General features: G+C 45.0%; 1 protein-coding gene across 6 annotated transcripts in view; it reads right to left on the bottom strand.

Moving 5' to 3' along the window:
* The window catches only part of NAV1 (neuron navigator 1), a 355,581-nt gene that overhangs the window by 77,769 nt on the left and 261,667 nt on the right, over nucleotides 1-16,145 (bottom strand). The window contains exon 1 of one of the 6 annotated variants that reach the window (XM_069074557.1): nucleotides 9,828-10,204. The exons of the other annotated variants lie outside the window; for them this stretch is intronic. Coding sequence (XP_068930658.1) covers nucleotides 9,828-9,889 — 62 coding nt within the window. The 5' untranslated portion in view covers nucleotides 9,890-10,204. Of the gene's footprint in view, nucleotides 1-9,827; nucleotides 10,205-16,145 lie in introns of those variants that run through there. 6 annotated transcript variants of the gene reach the window in all.

Raw genomic sequence — 16,145 nt, 5'->3', positions numbered from 1 at the left:
ACACACACACACACACACACACACACACACACACACACACACACACAAACACACACACACACACCTCTCTAGAGTTAGTCATCTCTGCTGTAGAACTATTTATCTCAGAAGCAAATATCATAGTAATGACAGTGACAGATTTGATCTCTGAGGTCAGAGTGCCTACATAACAAAAAGATGTAAGTAATAATGATGGTAATAGCTAGCATTTATTACCTATTGTGTGGCAGGCACTGTGCTAAGCATTTTACAAATATCTCATTTTATCCATACAACAACCCTGTGAAGTGGGTACTATTATTATCCCCATTTCACAGATGAGGAATCTCAGGTAGATAGAGGTTAAGAGTGACTTGTTGGGGCAGCTAGGTGGCTCAGTGAATAGAGCACCAGTCCTGGAGTCAGGAGGACCTGAGTTCAAATCCCACCTCAAACACTCAACACTTACTAGCAGTGTGACCTTGGGCAAGTCACTTAACCCCAATTGCCCTGTCTTCCCCCTTCCAAAAAAAAAAAAGAACAGTGACTTGTCCAAGCCAGTTAGCCAACAAATCTTTATTAAGTGTCTATTATATGCAAGGTACTGTGCTGAGCACTGGTGGTCCAAAAAAAGGCAAAAGACTATCCCTACCCTCAAGGAGCTCAGAATCTTACAGAAGAGACAACAAGTCAACAAATATGTACAGAATATTGATGTACAGGATAAATAGGAAAACATTAAGAGAGGGCGGGCATCAGAATTAAAAGTAAAAGGAGTTGTCTAAAAGGAAACCCATAGACAGAATTAAGAAGGGAGAGCATTCCAGGGACTACCCAGAGTCATGTTTGTGTTTGTCCTTTGTTTTCAAAGAGGACCATGGCATCAGGGAAAGGATGACATGACTTGTAGTTGACTTTGATTTGAATAAGGGAGGGCTATACAGAGTCACCAGTGTCACTTTCTCCTCCAGAGCCATCTGGGTCCAATGGCCAGATATTAATCAAGATGACTAGATATGACCCTGGATGCAAAGGGAGACTCTTGGCCCTTTTAGGCTAAGGCCTTTTTAGGTTCTCACTTAGAGTGAGGCAATGCCCATTCAGTGAATAGGCCTCTTTAAGAAGTGAGTGAAGGGATGACTCCTTTAATTAGGAAAAAAAAAAATGGAGTATCTTGTTTATAGAGCTGCAAGGAGGTTATATAGCTAGTAAGTATCTGATCCTGGATTTGAACTCAGATCTTCCTGACTCCAGACCCAGTGTTCTTATCTACAGTACTACCTAGTTGCCTCGCAATAGCTGAGAGACGTATGATGCCCAAAGTTCATGTCCTCAAGAGGGGCTATTCAGGGAGAGCCACATTATGGAAGTATTGGATTATCTGAAGATGGAGGGACCTTCAAGGTGAGTTGAAGATGATGGGGGGGGGGGATAGAGCAGTCATATTTGTGCTGCTGAATCTTACAACCTTTTCAACCTTCCCAACACCTCTTTATTCTCTGATTTTTGTGTTAGCTGCTAAAAAGAAGTTGAGGTGAGAGGGTGGAGATTTCCAAGAGACATATATTGACTTTGAACTCTAGAATTTAACTCACTTGCCCACTATTATTTCACTCATGTTCACCATAGCCCAGGAGTCTAGTTGGGGCAGAGGTTTTTGGTTCCATCTTACAGAATGGACAATTGACAGGACTGAGTGACTCGACTTGCCTGAGTAGATAGCTGTATGAAAAACCAAAATCAAGTCTAGGTAGGAGTTCCAACTTTTATTTTGATTCCCTTGACTAGTACAGTATTTTCTAAGGAACTTTTGGATTTGTGATGGGAGAGCTGACGGGCCAGTTCTTTGGAAATTCCCAGAATAAGTTTCTCACCTAGCATAAAAGCTCTGGAACCAGGCCCTTGTGAGTAAGCAACTGTTTCCTTGTATTATTATGGGCCTATCATTTGTTTCTCAGACTGGGAATACCCAGTTATCTCTTTTATTCCTTGAATTCCTGAGGCCATGGATGTTGGGGTGTGGCAGAAGACCTTACACTCCCTGTGAAGTCATTTGGGTGTAATGAATCTGGATTCTATTTCCTTTTCTGAACTGGCCAGTCCTCTGGGATTATAGCTCTTTCTGAGAATCCTAGGAGGCAAACCCCTTCCACAGGGATGTCGGTATAAAATAACAATCCTGGTTCTTATAAAACTAGTTTCATTACTTTATAGCCACAAGTTACAGTAAAAACTTTTAATTTTTTATATTTTTGAGGAAATACTGAAAATTAAAAAGAATCCTAGTTGAGATTATTAATACATTCATTAGGATATTGATTACCATACTTTAATAAAAAGAGTGAAATATTATAAGCAATGAGAAAATGATCTTTGAGTACTTCCCTCATCTAGGCAACCAGAGAATTTTTTCAACAGAAATATTGTCATAGCTACCCCCTCAGTGTTTCTTCTTTGGCCGATGACCAAACTGTCTTTAAACTTGCTAAGTACTCATACTTTATATAGGGACCCAAATCCTAAGCTCTTGTAAGCAACATGTATAAAAACTATCATCGATATACAACAAAGTTATTTATCAAGAATATGGTAGAGCTTGTGTGCCATGAAAATGGTCATTTGATCACTTCAGCCTTACCCTTGATACATCTACAAATGCATTCTGGGTTTGGAAAGTCATTCATCCAAAAGCTCTCCAAGTTCTCTCTCTTCTTTATTTCAAGAATTTCTGGAATCTTCCCTCTTCCCCTGACTAATCAAAAGAGATTAGTAAAAGAGAACTACTCACCTCCATTTGGCCTAAATGTGAAAACTCCCAACTTTTCTATACTTGCATATTGGTGTTTATTTGTTTTATATGTATCCTATTAAATTAATCACCTTACCTCTGTCTGCCTCAGTTTCTTCAACTGTAAAATGGGGATAATAATAGTACCTACCTCCCAGGATGATCGTGAGGATCAAATGAAATAATATTTGTAAAGCACTTAGCACAATGTCTGGCACACAGTAGGTACTTAATAAATGCTTATTCTCTTCTCTTCCCCAGGAGAATGTAGCTCCTTGAGGGCAGGGACAGTTAATTTTTGAAACTGATTTTTGTATCCCTAGAACCTCAGAGTATAGTTAGTATCTAATAAATAATTGTTGGTTGATTGTCTGCTACTCCATTAACATATTTTGGTCTGGGCATAGTTTTATACATTTATGGTCTATTTAGTATTGGAATTTATTCTCTGGTCATTCACTGCATATCATGAACTATAAGTAAGGGTTTGTAGTTTTGTAAATTTTATTTTTTTAAAAGCAATCGGGGTTAAGTAACTAACTTGCTCAAGGTTACACAGCCAGTTATTTCTGGGTGTGGTGCTAAGTATCTGAGCCCGGATTTGATCCAGGTCATCCGGACACTGGAGCCAGTGCTCTTACTCGCTGAGCCACCTGGCCGCCCCTAAGCAATTGGGGTTAAGTAACTTGCTCAAGGTTATACGGCCAGGTGTTTCTGGGTGGGTGCTAAGTGTCTGAGCCCGGGATTCGATCTCCAGGTCTTCTCAACACTGGAGCCGGTGCTGTTACTCGCTGTGCTACCTGGCTGACCCTAGTTTTATAAATTTTAAAAGAAAAGTTAGGTACTTATGGCATTTGAGAATAGCTTTTAAAAATCTTGATGTAGTAGAGAACTCTATTAAACAAACGACATGACTTTTATAATGCAGATTTAGATTTATTACAGGTCCTCACTTCTTCCCTACAATATCCCCTTTGGAGTTCTTAGGATTAGATCAAATTAAGTCCCCTTAACTATAACTACTGTATAAAGCAAGAGTAGTAAAAAACTGCCAGTCAATAAGTATCTACTAACATTAGACTAAGCACTGTACTACTCCCCAGTTCCCCACCAAAAAAAAAATGTAAGACATAGTCCCTTGGAGTACTTGGAATCAGAAAACCCAAAGATTTACTTTCACTTAACCTCTGGGAGACCTGGTTTCCTCACTTGTAAAATATTGTCTATCTTGAAAGCTTTCTTGGGGCTATTGAGAATCAAATGAGAATATGTGTGAAGTTTCTTTGAAAACTGTAACACTGTATACATGTATACAGATGCATTATTATGACCACTGAGGCGTAAGTCTTGTTTTCCATCCCGTGTTATACAGGGACTCCATCCCATTCCTTCCTTGCTAGCAGTCTGATTCCAGCCAGTATTAATCTACATGAATTCTTTTGGCTGCTGCTTTCTTTACCCCTCTGCCCTCCCCCAAGATGTTGGCTCCATTCAAACATCTCGGGATCAAGTCATTGACTCAGTTTGCCTAAGTGGGTAATATAGCCCTTGAACAAAAGCTAAACTAAATCACAGGGGACTCCGTCATTCCCTTGGATAATTGCCTCTGTGCTCTCTCTGAGGCCAATCATCAAAACCATAGGGTCTGAGATGGATAACACTGTGGGTGTCTAAACCGTACAAAGCAGCAACCCTACAATCATGAATTCTACATAGTGGCTTGGATGTCCTTAGCTGTTTCTGATGCCTGGACAATAAATCCAATGGGAAAAATGATTTCTCGAGGTGACAAAGCTTTGTTAGTAACTTCATGCTCCAACAAATGACCTTGACGTGGGTGTCCAAGGGCCACACGGCTGTAGTCCTAAAACTTAATACAAACCATTAGGATCACTGTTAGGTGATCACCATTAGGATTTAATCTACAAAGGCCCAGAAAACCTAGTTATGCTGAATGATCTCTGCATGGCTCTGTGTTACTACAAAGTGCTCTTACACTCAGAGGGGGCAATTGGGTCAAGCAGTAAGTCAGGAAGATTCGTCTTCAATTCAAATCTGGCCTCAGACACTAGCTGTATGACTTGGGCAAGTCACTTAACCCTGCCTCAGTTTCCTCATCTGTAAAATGAACTGGAGAAGGAAATGGCAAACCACTCCTGTATTTGCCAAGAAAATCCCAAAAAGGGATCACAAAGAGTTGGACGTGATTGAAAATGGCTGAACAACAAAAACACTCAGAGGTCCAAAGGCAGGCCCAGGCTAGGGATATAGTTATCATTTGACTTGTTTGAGGTCACATAGCTTATTGATAGCTAACTTAAAAAGAAAAAAAATTCTCCTTCCTACCTAACCACCAATGGAATTCTCCAGAGCTAAGAAGAGAATCCTATATGTGGAAGTCACTTTGGAAGGTTTCTCATACAGGGTGGGACCTCAGACCAACACAAACCCCCAAGGACCTCCAGGGTAGATGGATTCTCAAGATCTAGTTTTTCTGGTCTGGTTCAGTTGCTTAGGATAGCCAAATAAGCTAGAGGAGCTTCAGATTTAGATCAAGGGAAAAACCAAAGCCTACCTTAAAGGTCATCTAATCTAACTTTCTCACTCTATAAATAAGGAAACAGAGGCACAAAAAGGTTAGGAGATCTGGCCAGGATACACAGGTAGTGACTACCATGTTCTAACAAACTGAGGAAACCGTTCACAACCTGCCCAGTGCCAAGACAGTCTTCAAAGGGCTCCCAAGTGAAGGTGCAGAGTCTCTGAAAGAAGGGGTTAAAACGATATTGGTCTGCTTGTGGCATGTGTGTGCCTAGTCTCATAAAACTGCTTACTGACTTTATACCCCTGTTGAAAGTTCATCCTTATCCTCTCACTTGAGGCTAAATATTTGCCAAGTTATCAGCCCCTCTGCCCCAGAGAGCCAGCTGGGGGTTAAGTGTGTTCACCACTGTGAATTCTGTTCCTACATTCCTCAGTGTAGGAAGCTCAGGCACACATATGGAGGAGCCCAGACTACAAAGTTCTCTGCCCTGTATGAACAGGGTGGTGGAGGCAGGAGGGATGCTGGTGATTTGATGGCTGTAATATGTCTTAGAATCTTGGAGTCAGGGCCAGATTGGACTTCATGGAGCCTTTTATTTATTTCATTTTATTTTTTTGCTTTTTGGAGGGTAATTGGGGTTAAATGACTTGCCCAAGGTCACACAGCTAGTAAGTGTTAAGTGTCTGAGATTGGATTTGAACTCAGGTCCTCCTGACTCCAGGGCTGGTGGTCTATTCACTGCGCTGCCTAGCTGACCCTCATGGAGCCTTTTACAGATGAGGAAACAAGCCCCAGAGGAGTTGAGTGACTTGCCCAAAGTCACATAGGTAATGAACAATAGAGATTTTAAACCTTTGCTGACTCCAAATCAGGTGTTCTTCCTATGTTACCAAGCCACTTGTCAGAAGGGTGTTTAGTGATGGGTTGGCATCATGCTCTTGAGAAGAAAAAATTGGCCTGGGAATCCATCTACCCTGGATCAAATAAGGCTTTTAGATGAAGGCCCTCATTCCTCTAGAGCACCCAGAAGCTGCTTCCTTCCAGCATGATGTAGAAGACTGATTAAGTCATATACCACACACCATCCCTCAGTCTCACCCCAGGAGTCCCACCCTAAGAAAGCCACACATCTTTTTTTTTCTTTTTGGAGGGCAATTGGGGTTAAGTGACTTGCCCAAGGTCACATGGCTAGTTTTTGTGTTATGTGTCTGAGGATAAATTTGAACTCAGGTCCTCCTGACTCCAGGGCCAGTTCTCTATTCACTGAGCCACCTAGCTGCCCCCCACACATCTTTTCAGTCTTGCTCCTTGGGCCCTCTAGAGAGCTTGGATCTGGTGTTCTGTGTAGGAAAGAGTCTAAAGAATTAGTAAAAAACACAAATGAATATTTGTAAAGCACTGTAAGATTCCACAGTGCTTTAGGTGTGCTATTTCATTTGGTAATCGCCAACAACCATGTGAGAGACAAGAGCTGTTGCTAACCCTGTTTTTACAGATCAGGAAGCTGAGGCCGGAGAGAGAATTTAAATGACTTGACTAGGGTCACAAAGCTAAGAAGTGTCTGAGGCAGGTCTTCCTGACTCTGAGTCCAGGGCTCTATCCATTGGGCCAACTAGCTGCCAGCATGCCTTGCTTTTGCCCCTTTTGGCCAAAGCTAAACCCTTCTGGGGAAGAATGAGGGTCTAGAGTAGTCCCTGCAGTAAGAAGTGAGGCCCGTACCAGGGAAGGCCTCTGACTGCACTATTAGGTTTTCAGTTTCTCTGGCATGTCCTAAGGCCAAGACCACAAATTTTTTTTTTTGCTTCTTTTTCCTTGGAGGGGTCAGGGCAGGGCAATTGGGGTTAAGTGACTTGCCCAAAGTCACACGGCTAGCTTTTGTGTTAAGTGTCTGAAGCTGGATTTGAACTCTGGTCCTCCTGACTCCAGGGCCAGTACTCTCTATTCACTATGAAGCTGCCCCTCCAAGACCACAAATGTTAACCTGTCCTATGTTAACTGTAGCCTAAGCACTTGGACCTTTCTGGTTCTGGTGTGAATGCCAGAATTTGTAGCCTGTTTTTTTTCCTTTGCCATTTTTCTCCCTACCTGTTCTTCTCTCCCCCCCCCCCCATCAGCATCATTTATTTGATTTGGGAACCTGATACACAAGGGGGCACATGAACCACAATCTCACCCCAGTAGGCAGTAGCCTATGCCAGTGTAATATAACCTGTGCCCTTCCCTGGTCAGGGCAGATGGATCCCCACTGTCACCAGGCTAAGCCCTCCTTATTTCTTTTATTTCTTTAATCCTGGGGAGAAAATACTATACTCTCCATACAAAGCCCAGGCTTGTCTGGGGGTGGATCAGTAACAGATTTGATGGTGCTCTGGGGGTTTGTGTATGGGGAAGATGTCGAAATGAGAGTGGTAGAAGATGGTACAGGTTCAGTAGAGTTGGGGGAGGGTTGACACTAAGGTTTTTAGTGGCCTGTAGGTAAGATGTTAATTAGGGTTGGGGAAAGACACTATGAGAAAAGGATGTAGGAAGGTATAGCAGGGATTCTTAGCTTCATTCAGGGGATGGGAAAGACATGAGCCAACCTAAGTCACGGTTTTCCTCAGTACAAGTTATCACTAGGCAGCTACTGGATGGGTTTGGGGTTGGTCCTGGGTTAGGGTGTGCTATGTGTGAATTTTCCCCAGTACTTTCTCCCTCTTTTCAGAGGACTCAGGGTCAAGAAATAGGGGCTTTCAAAGTCTCCCTTGAAATAGGAACCTCCAGCAATTTTCCTAAATCGAACAATTCTGTCTGGCAAATCCCTCATTCCATTGCCCCACATCCCCCATCATCCTTGACCCCCGCCCCCAACTATCCCAACCAATCACCAGAATGGCAGAATGATTCAAAATTCTTTTCTTAACCATACCAGCCAGTCTGACCCTGAGTAAGAGACAAAGCCCCTGGGACTTCACAGTTAGGAACAACAACCTTGTGGGGACTGACAACCAACCTGGGGATTCCAGCACTCTAAATACCCTTCAGGGTAGGGGTGGGTCTCCCAGGAATTGTAGCTGGAAGATGGAATTCCTATGTTCTAACCGTTTTTATCCTCCCAACATTGCTTATTCCTTTTCTCTAACCCCATTGTCTTTGTGTGCAAAGCTTGCAGTCAATTGATTCCTAATGAGAAGCAACTGCTTCAACTTCCACAAAAACCCTGGGGAAGAAGGGGAAGCTGCTTTTACCAGAGGGTGCTGACACAGTCCCCCAGAGAGTGAGAGGAAAAGCTGGGGTGGGGAGGGTTCCTCAGCTTCGTAGAGGGTAGTAGGGACAGCGGTAGCAGCAACACCCATGAACCCCTTCTGCAATGCCACAGTCAATTTACAACCTGTATATTTCTCTAATAAGCTAGATCAGATGGTAGGCTAAGCAGGGGTACATGTGGGGTTGGGAAGAGGGGAGAAAGAAGGGCAAGAAACAATGCAAGGGAAATAATCAGCCTCTTTCCCCAGGCCATTGGGACTTCCCAATGCTCCCTCTGAATGCCAGGTTCCAAATCAGTTTCAGGCTTCCTGGGCTGAAAGGTACTTTTGCTGCTTCCCATCTTTATTCATTTTTAACTTCTCTTTTATGAAACAGCTGCAGTCCATCCCACCTTCTCTCTCATCAGATCTCTCCACATAGATCTCCAATGGCACATGAGACCAGTTCTTTCCCTACACCACCTCTAGCTCCCATAGTCTATGCATAGATTCTCCTGGTTTCTCCTTCCTCCCCAGGGCAGATTTCCTTTGAGGATTCCTGCATCTGCCACTTGTTCATAAATTCAAATGCACAGCCGGTCCTCGGCCAGGTTCCACCTTTCACTCAACCATTTCCTTCTCCCTGTAGACGAGGACCCCAGGCTTAGTGTCCAGAGCTTACCCAGGATCAGAGGAAGCAGCACCCCTGCAGGGTGCTTTTCATTGCTTCCACCATCCCATACTCTTACTGCACAGTGGCTTTAGCCTCATGGTAGGACTGGTCCGTGCTCCCCGTGCCTCTTTTCCTAAGCTCAGACTCTCTCATTCAGAGCACACACATTTCCACAAAGATCTAAGTTCATTCAAGTTTCGCTATTGTTTCCACTTTGCCCCAGTCTCTGGGGGGTGGAGTGGGGGTCCCAGGAGTGGGTTGAAATTGAAATGCTAGTCCCCATCTTCAATCCCAACACCTCCGGTCCATCAGCCCCCATCCAAATCCCTCCCCTCAAATGGTTAGGAAAGCAATGGGGTGGGGGAGGTGGGAGGACAGGAAGCTTCCAATAGCTCAGACTAATCTCCCTCTGTCAGAGAAAGGGAGGGCTGCCAAGAGACCCTCCTTCTTGCAGACCCCACACCCATCACCCAAAGCATGCTAAGGCAGGCTAGAAAGAGGAGCTCCCAGGCAGGCTCTCCAGCTTTCAAGGCTCCAGGTTCTCAGGATTCACACCACTTTGCCACTAGGGCATGCTTGGAAAGGGGGGTGAAGGGTTGAGGTAAAAGGTGCTCTTACCTGTTGGGGAAATGCACCGTCTTGATCGGTCTCCCTGACCTGGGCACAGGCATGTGGAGCATTTTCCCACTGGCTAGCTAGCTCTCCACTGGGTAGTTGCCCGTCACTCCCAGGGTTAACTCCAACCCACCTTCCCCTATACCCTCCTGAGACAGCCAGAAAAAGCATTAGCAGTGGCCCATTTGGAGGGAGAGAACCTGAACCTTCCTGCTGTCCCTCTTTCTCTCTCTTTCTCTCTCTGTCTCTCTCCTCTTCTCTTCACCACTCCTGCTCAGTACTTAAAGCTACAGCTGTACTTAAAGCTACAGAGCCTCATTTCCCTGACAGTGACTTCTGTCCCAGGCACAGGCGAGTGCAGGCCGGGAGCTGGCTCTTTAACACCCAGAGCAGGTAGACAAAGAGCTACTGCCGCATCTTCTATTCAGAACCGTTCTCCGGATGGGGTGGTGCTGATCGAGGCTCGTGGCTCTGACCTCCACCTGGATCCCGAGGGATTTAACCCCTTCTGTGCCAGGGAGCATGCATGACCTTGTGTTTTCTCAGCCGTGCCTTTGGGTGGGGGTGGTGGGGAGGAACAGCCTTTCCAGTCTTCCTGGTTTTGCCCCTATGCACTAGGGAGAATCTGGCTTGGATTCCTCCCCTTGCTCTGTGCTAAAGTTTCCTCTTGTGCAAAAGGCAGGGGGTCAGCCTCTTCCTAGCCTCTTTTATTCTCACCAAGTGAGGACACAGAAGATGGGACCAGTAAATCTTTCAAAAGGAAGACTGAGAAAGAAGAATGGAAGGAGTCTTAAGAAACTAATCACCAAGCCCTAGCTAACTGGACTGGTTTAGGAAAGACTTTGTGTAATAGGAGGTAGGTAGGTGGCGAAGTGGATAAAATGCCAGCCACGGAGTCTGTAAGATTCATTGTTCCTGAGTTCAAATCTGGCTTTAGACACTTACTAACTACTCATCTCTGGCAAACCATGTTTGCCTCAGTTTCCTCATCTGTAAAATGAGCTGGAGAAGGACATGGCAAATCACTTCAGTATCTTTGCCAAGAAAATTTGCCAAATGGGGTCATAGATTAGTAACTGAACCACAACAACGTGGGAGGCAGGAGGGGCACAAAAAGGAGTACCCGATCAGTGAAAAGGCAGAAAGAATTAGGCTGGCCATAGAAACTGAGGAGCAGGGAGGGTGGGCATGGGAAGGCTGGGATGGGCCACCGAGGATAATAATAGCTAACCATTATACAGGGGGTTGTTAGGGGTTTTTTGCTTTTTGGATGGCAACTGGGGTTAAGCAACTTGCCCAAAGTCACACAGCTAGTGTGTCAAGTGTCTGAGGCCGAATTTGAACTCAGGTCCTCCTGACTCCAGGGCCAGTGCTCTATTCACTTCGCCACCTAGCTGCCCCTATGTAGTGGGTTTGCATAGCAGTTTATACACATTATTTTACTGAAATCTCCAACAACTAAAAGCATATTGTTTTACCAAAATGGAAACTGAAGCTGGAGTGAGGATGTGTGTGTGTGTGGGGGGGGGGTGTATCAGGTGATCTGCCCATGATTTACAGAAGTAGGAGGTACCAGAGTCAAGATCTGAACCAATTGATTTGTCCCCAGCCACACAGGTATATAAGTCACATAGAGGGGTATTTGAACTAAGGTCTTTTGACCTCAGAGCCCATATTCTATATATTCTACTGTCTCCCCTATTCAGGGGTGAGCCCATTCAGCTAATGGGCCTCAGTTTTTTCATATGGAGGCATCATATGAACCTCTTGGAATCCATACAGAGATGAGGACAATGCTTTCCAAGACCAGCCATCCATCCCTCAACATTTAGTTGGTCTCTTAGGTAGCTTGGTGGCATAGAGCATGCTGTTCTGGGCCTGGAATCAGGAAGACCTGAGGTCTAATCTGGTCTCAGACACTTACTAGCTGTGAGCTAAGTGAGCCTTAGCAAGTCACTTAACTTCTGTTTGTCTCAGTTTTTCCAACTGTAAAAAGAGGTAGGATACCACCTACCAATCAGGGTGGTTGGGAGGATCAAATGAGATAAAATTAGTAAAGCCCTTAGTGTAGTCCCTGACACATGTGGTGCTATATAAAGGCTTTTTCCCTTCCCCTTCTTACCCCTCTGACCACTAAGGAACTGCTGCTTTAGCATAATGAAACCTAGTATTAAGGATGAAAAAACCCAACAGTGGGGAACTCCCATATAGGGTTCCCTGGGTAGGGTCTTTAGCTTTTCTAGTTAAATTGAACTGTTCAGACACCCATGGGGAAAGCTGGATGTGCTTTGAGATCAAGGGAAGAGAAGGGTCTGGGGGTGGTGGCGGCTCTAGATTCCTTTCTCAAAGGTAGGGATGTCATTCAGCTAGACCTATCTGCCTGGACCTGCTGGCTTCCTTGGTGTATCCAGGTAGAAACTTTTTATCTCCTAAACTGTGTCCTGGTATTTGGAGGGTTAAGGCAAGACACTTCTCTGAGTTCTCTCATCTATAGAATGAGAGACTAGGACCCAAGTAGCTCTAAAGGCCCTCCGGCTCTAAATCCCATAATTTTATAATCTATTACATCATGAGTGTTCCAATTCTGAGTGCCCTCAGTAAAGCATGGGGTGGTGAGTAAAGAATGTTTGAGTTGGTGCCTGGAGACACGGGCTCAAATCCCAGCTCTGATGCTACTGGCTGTATAAGCATGGGCAAATCACTTAATCCCTGAGTTTTAGCTCTGTCCTCTCCTTGGGAGGAAAGTGTGGTTTGGTGGGAAGAACATTGATCACGGAGTCAGTGGACCTGGGTTCAAGTCCTCATTTTGATTATTTACTGGCTTCATGACCTCAGATAAGTCATTTAACCTCCCTGGGCCTCAGTTTCTTTGTCTGTAAAATGGGAGGGTTGGAGATGAAATACAGTTATCAAAATATTTTTAAAACAAATTCATTGCCCCCACATTAAGAATCCCCAGTCTAGAAAATCACAGATGAGAAGACCTCAGAGACCCTTCCAGCTCTTGAGCATTCTGGACTATGACTCTCATCTGAAAAATGGGGCTAAGTATCCTTGTGCTATGTACCTCATAGGATTGTGAAGAAAACACCTTGTAAACCATAAAGGCACGATGTAAATCAGAGTTAATAGTAATGTTGTTATTTTTATTACGCCTCATGCTGGTGTGGGAAGGACCCACAGAGGTTTGTGGAGTCCAGAATGAGGAGGAGTCAGGAGAACCAGCACCCGGGCTTGAAGATGGGTGTGGGGCTACTATCTGGAGAGTCTAAGCATGCATCTTGCTTTTTCTCATTCAGAGACTTCCAGGGCTGGGATGAGCTGTATTTCTGGGTCAGCTGGGGAAACAGCATTACTCTGCCCCACCATGAGGGGTTTTCTTTGGGTCCAGACAAAGTGGGGGGATTCTGCAAAGTGGGGCAGCTAGCAATGTTTTCCTCTAAACTGAGCTCACAACACCCTATCCCATTTCCTCCTGTGTGACTTTCTGGACTGGGGATTCTTAATCTGGGGGCAATGAATTTGTTTTAAAAATATTTTGATAACTGTATTCCAATATACTTGGTTTCATTTATAATCCTATGTATTGTATTTTATGCATTTAAAAACATTCCTGAGAAGGGATACATAGACTTCACCAGACCACCCAAGGACCTCTTCTGGACAAGGCCTCAATTGTAGTAGTTCTGAGGCTAGGGTGGAGACCCCATTCCAAAAAGGTAATGACAAACCCACAGGTGCCTAGTTTGTCATTCAAGCCCTGGCTAATTTTGCTACTGTTTTCTAGAATACATGGGCTCTGAAGTGTTTTTATGTACATAGTCTGGGGTAGGGGGGAGTGACATGAGAAGTTTTCTGTCCACTAGGCAACTGCTTCGGTCAGGAGGATGGAGGCTGAGCCGTGCATTCATTCCCTCACAGCCATCCCTCTGCCACTCCTTATTTGTCCCATATGGCCCTGTCCCCCTGCCTCCTCCCCCCTCCTGGAAGTCTGCCCTATGGCTTCATCTTGCCTCAGAATGGTGGACTAGGGGGAGAGGGGTCAATGTCCCAGCAAGAAGACCAGTTCACTTACTGAACCACTTGGGGGATCCTCTCAGACAACCTCTAATCTCTCATCCCCTTCCGTTAAAGCTGCAAGGTGCTCCAGAATCTTGTGTGCCTGCCATCTGGTTTTGGAATCTGAGGCTTTCCTTGCTCCATGTGAGTCCCCCTACTCACCAAGGTTGAGAAGGGGGACTTTGGGCAGAAGCTCCTCAGCCCCCTTCCATTTCTTTATAGGAAGAAATGAGAACAGTAAGGCAACAGAGACCAGGCAGGGCCCTCAAGTGGAACCCAACCAGTGTTTTTTTCCCATTCTGCACTCACCCAACTTGACACTGCAAAATAGGGGGCTTTACTGGGAAAGGAGCAGAGCCTGGAGAGTGCTTCTACTTAAGTGAATAGCATGTAAATTAGCACCTGTTCTTTGAGTCTATGGGTCAGGGCACTTTCAGTAACCTGCCTGCAGCACTGAAGGGATTGCTCTTCTGAGACCTTTTAGTCCAGATAAGGAAATCACAGCCTGTCCTGTGACCTGTGCTCTGCTCCTGCATGTGAAGAGGTCCTAACCTTTCCTGGAACGAAGGGGTGAGAATGGGAAATGATGGAACTCAACTCCAAGGTGGTAGTGGAAGGCTGTATGTGTGGGGGGCATATATGGAGGGGGTGTGGTAGTGAGAATAGATCTCCCAAGGTCTTCACTGTGGTAAAATCTCAGGAATCATGGTCAGGGCTGGGAAGGGCTCTCATGTTGTTCTGTGCCGACTGCCTAGAGTTGGGGACAGCTGAGGCCCACATGGTGGAGGGGGGAGCCACCTGCAGAAAGGGAGGGGGGTGAGGAGTTCTTCCAGAAGGCAGCCCAGCCAAAGAGAGGGAGCAGAAGAGAAAGGAAGAGGAGAAAGGCCCGTCTATCTCAAAGAGTTGCCCTCTGTCCTCCTCTAAAGTGTTTTGCCCAGAGAGCCTTTGGCAGAAAATGATCTCATTCGGCTTCCGTGCCAGCCTCCTCAGAGAGCCTTCTTTACTGAGGGGGAATCCAAGGAATGGGAAGGGAAAGGAGCTGGACAAAATCGACGTCTCTTAATCTTGAGGCCCTCTGACTTAACCTTTGCTATTATTCTCTTTTCATTCTCAGCTAGGATCTTGTAATGAGAATATCGTCCCACCAGCCCAGAGCTATCCGAGGTCCTTTCATCCTTGTGTTTTGTCTCTTACAGAGACACCAAGATACTATTTGTGGAAGGATGTAGTTGTGAGCAATAATATGGAACCTAGAACTTTTAAGGGGGCTTTAAGGTTTGCAAAACATTTTACATATGTTATTATTATTATTATTGCTTTTTGGAGGGGGGAAAGGCAATTGGGGTTAAGTGACTTGCTCAAGGTCACATGGCTAGTAAATGTTAAATGTCTGAGGTCAGATTTGAACTCTGGTCCTTCTGACTCTAGGGTTGGCACTCTATTCACTGCATACACATGCTATTTTATTTGAACTTTGAGGTAGGTTTTATTATTACCCACAATTTACAGATGAGGAAATTGAGGTCCAGAGAGGTTAAGTGACTTGCCCAGGGTCATATAGCTAATAAGTATCTGAGACAGGATTTGAACTCAGTCCTGTGTTGGCTCCAAGTTCCTGTGTTTTATTCTCTGTCCCACCTAGTTCCCTAGGCAGCAATGTGTTATAGGGGTATGTCACACTGAACTTGTGGCATGTAAACCCTGGGTTCAAATTCCACATCTGACCCTTACTAGCTTCATGACCATGAGCAAGCCATGTAACAACATCTCTGAATTTTAAGGTAGCTCCTTAAGATACTCCCTCTGATGATTGGCATCTGCACTGGTAGAGGAAATTCCTACCTCTGACATAGCCGTCCCCCATAACCTCAACTTTAAAAGCTGATGGGGCCGGGGCAGCTAAGTGGGGCAGTGAATAGAGCACCGGCCCTGGAGTCAGGAGGACCTGAGTTAAAATCTGGCCTCAGACATTTAACACTTACTAGCCCTATGACCTTGGGCAAGTCATTTAACCCTAACTGCCCTGCCCTCTCCCCTCCAAAAAGGGGGGGAAAATAAAAAAAGAAAGCTGCTAGGGTTAGGTGAATCAGGGACAGGCAGAAGGAAGAGCAAATCTCTTTACTGTATGCAGTACACACTACCAACCAAGCCAGGAAGTCTGGAGGCCTAGAATGCTATCCTCAACAGAATGGACTCCCAGATTAGATCTCTGTCACAATCCTCTGATTTAGAGTTAGAAAGAGATCAGGGTCTATTTGGTCC

This window comes from Petaurus breviceps, unplaced genomic scaffold (genome assembly GCF_028583685.1).
Source record: "Petaurus breviceps papuanus isolate PSGF00001 unplaced genomic scaffold, PetGlider_PUasm1.0 90895, whole genome shotgun sequence".
NCBI classification, from domain to species: domain Eukaryota; kingdom Metazoa; phylum Chordata; class Mammalia; order Diprotodontia; family Petauridae; genus Petaurus; species Petaurus breviceps.
This window is presented reverse-complemented; position numbering and strand designations above follow the sequence as displayed.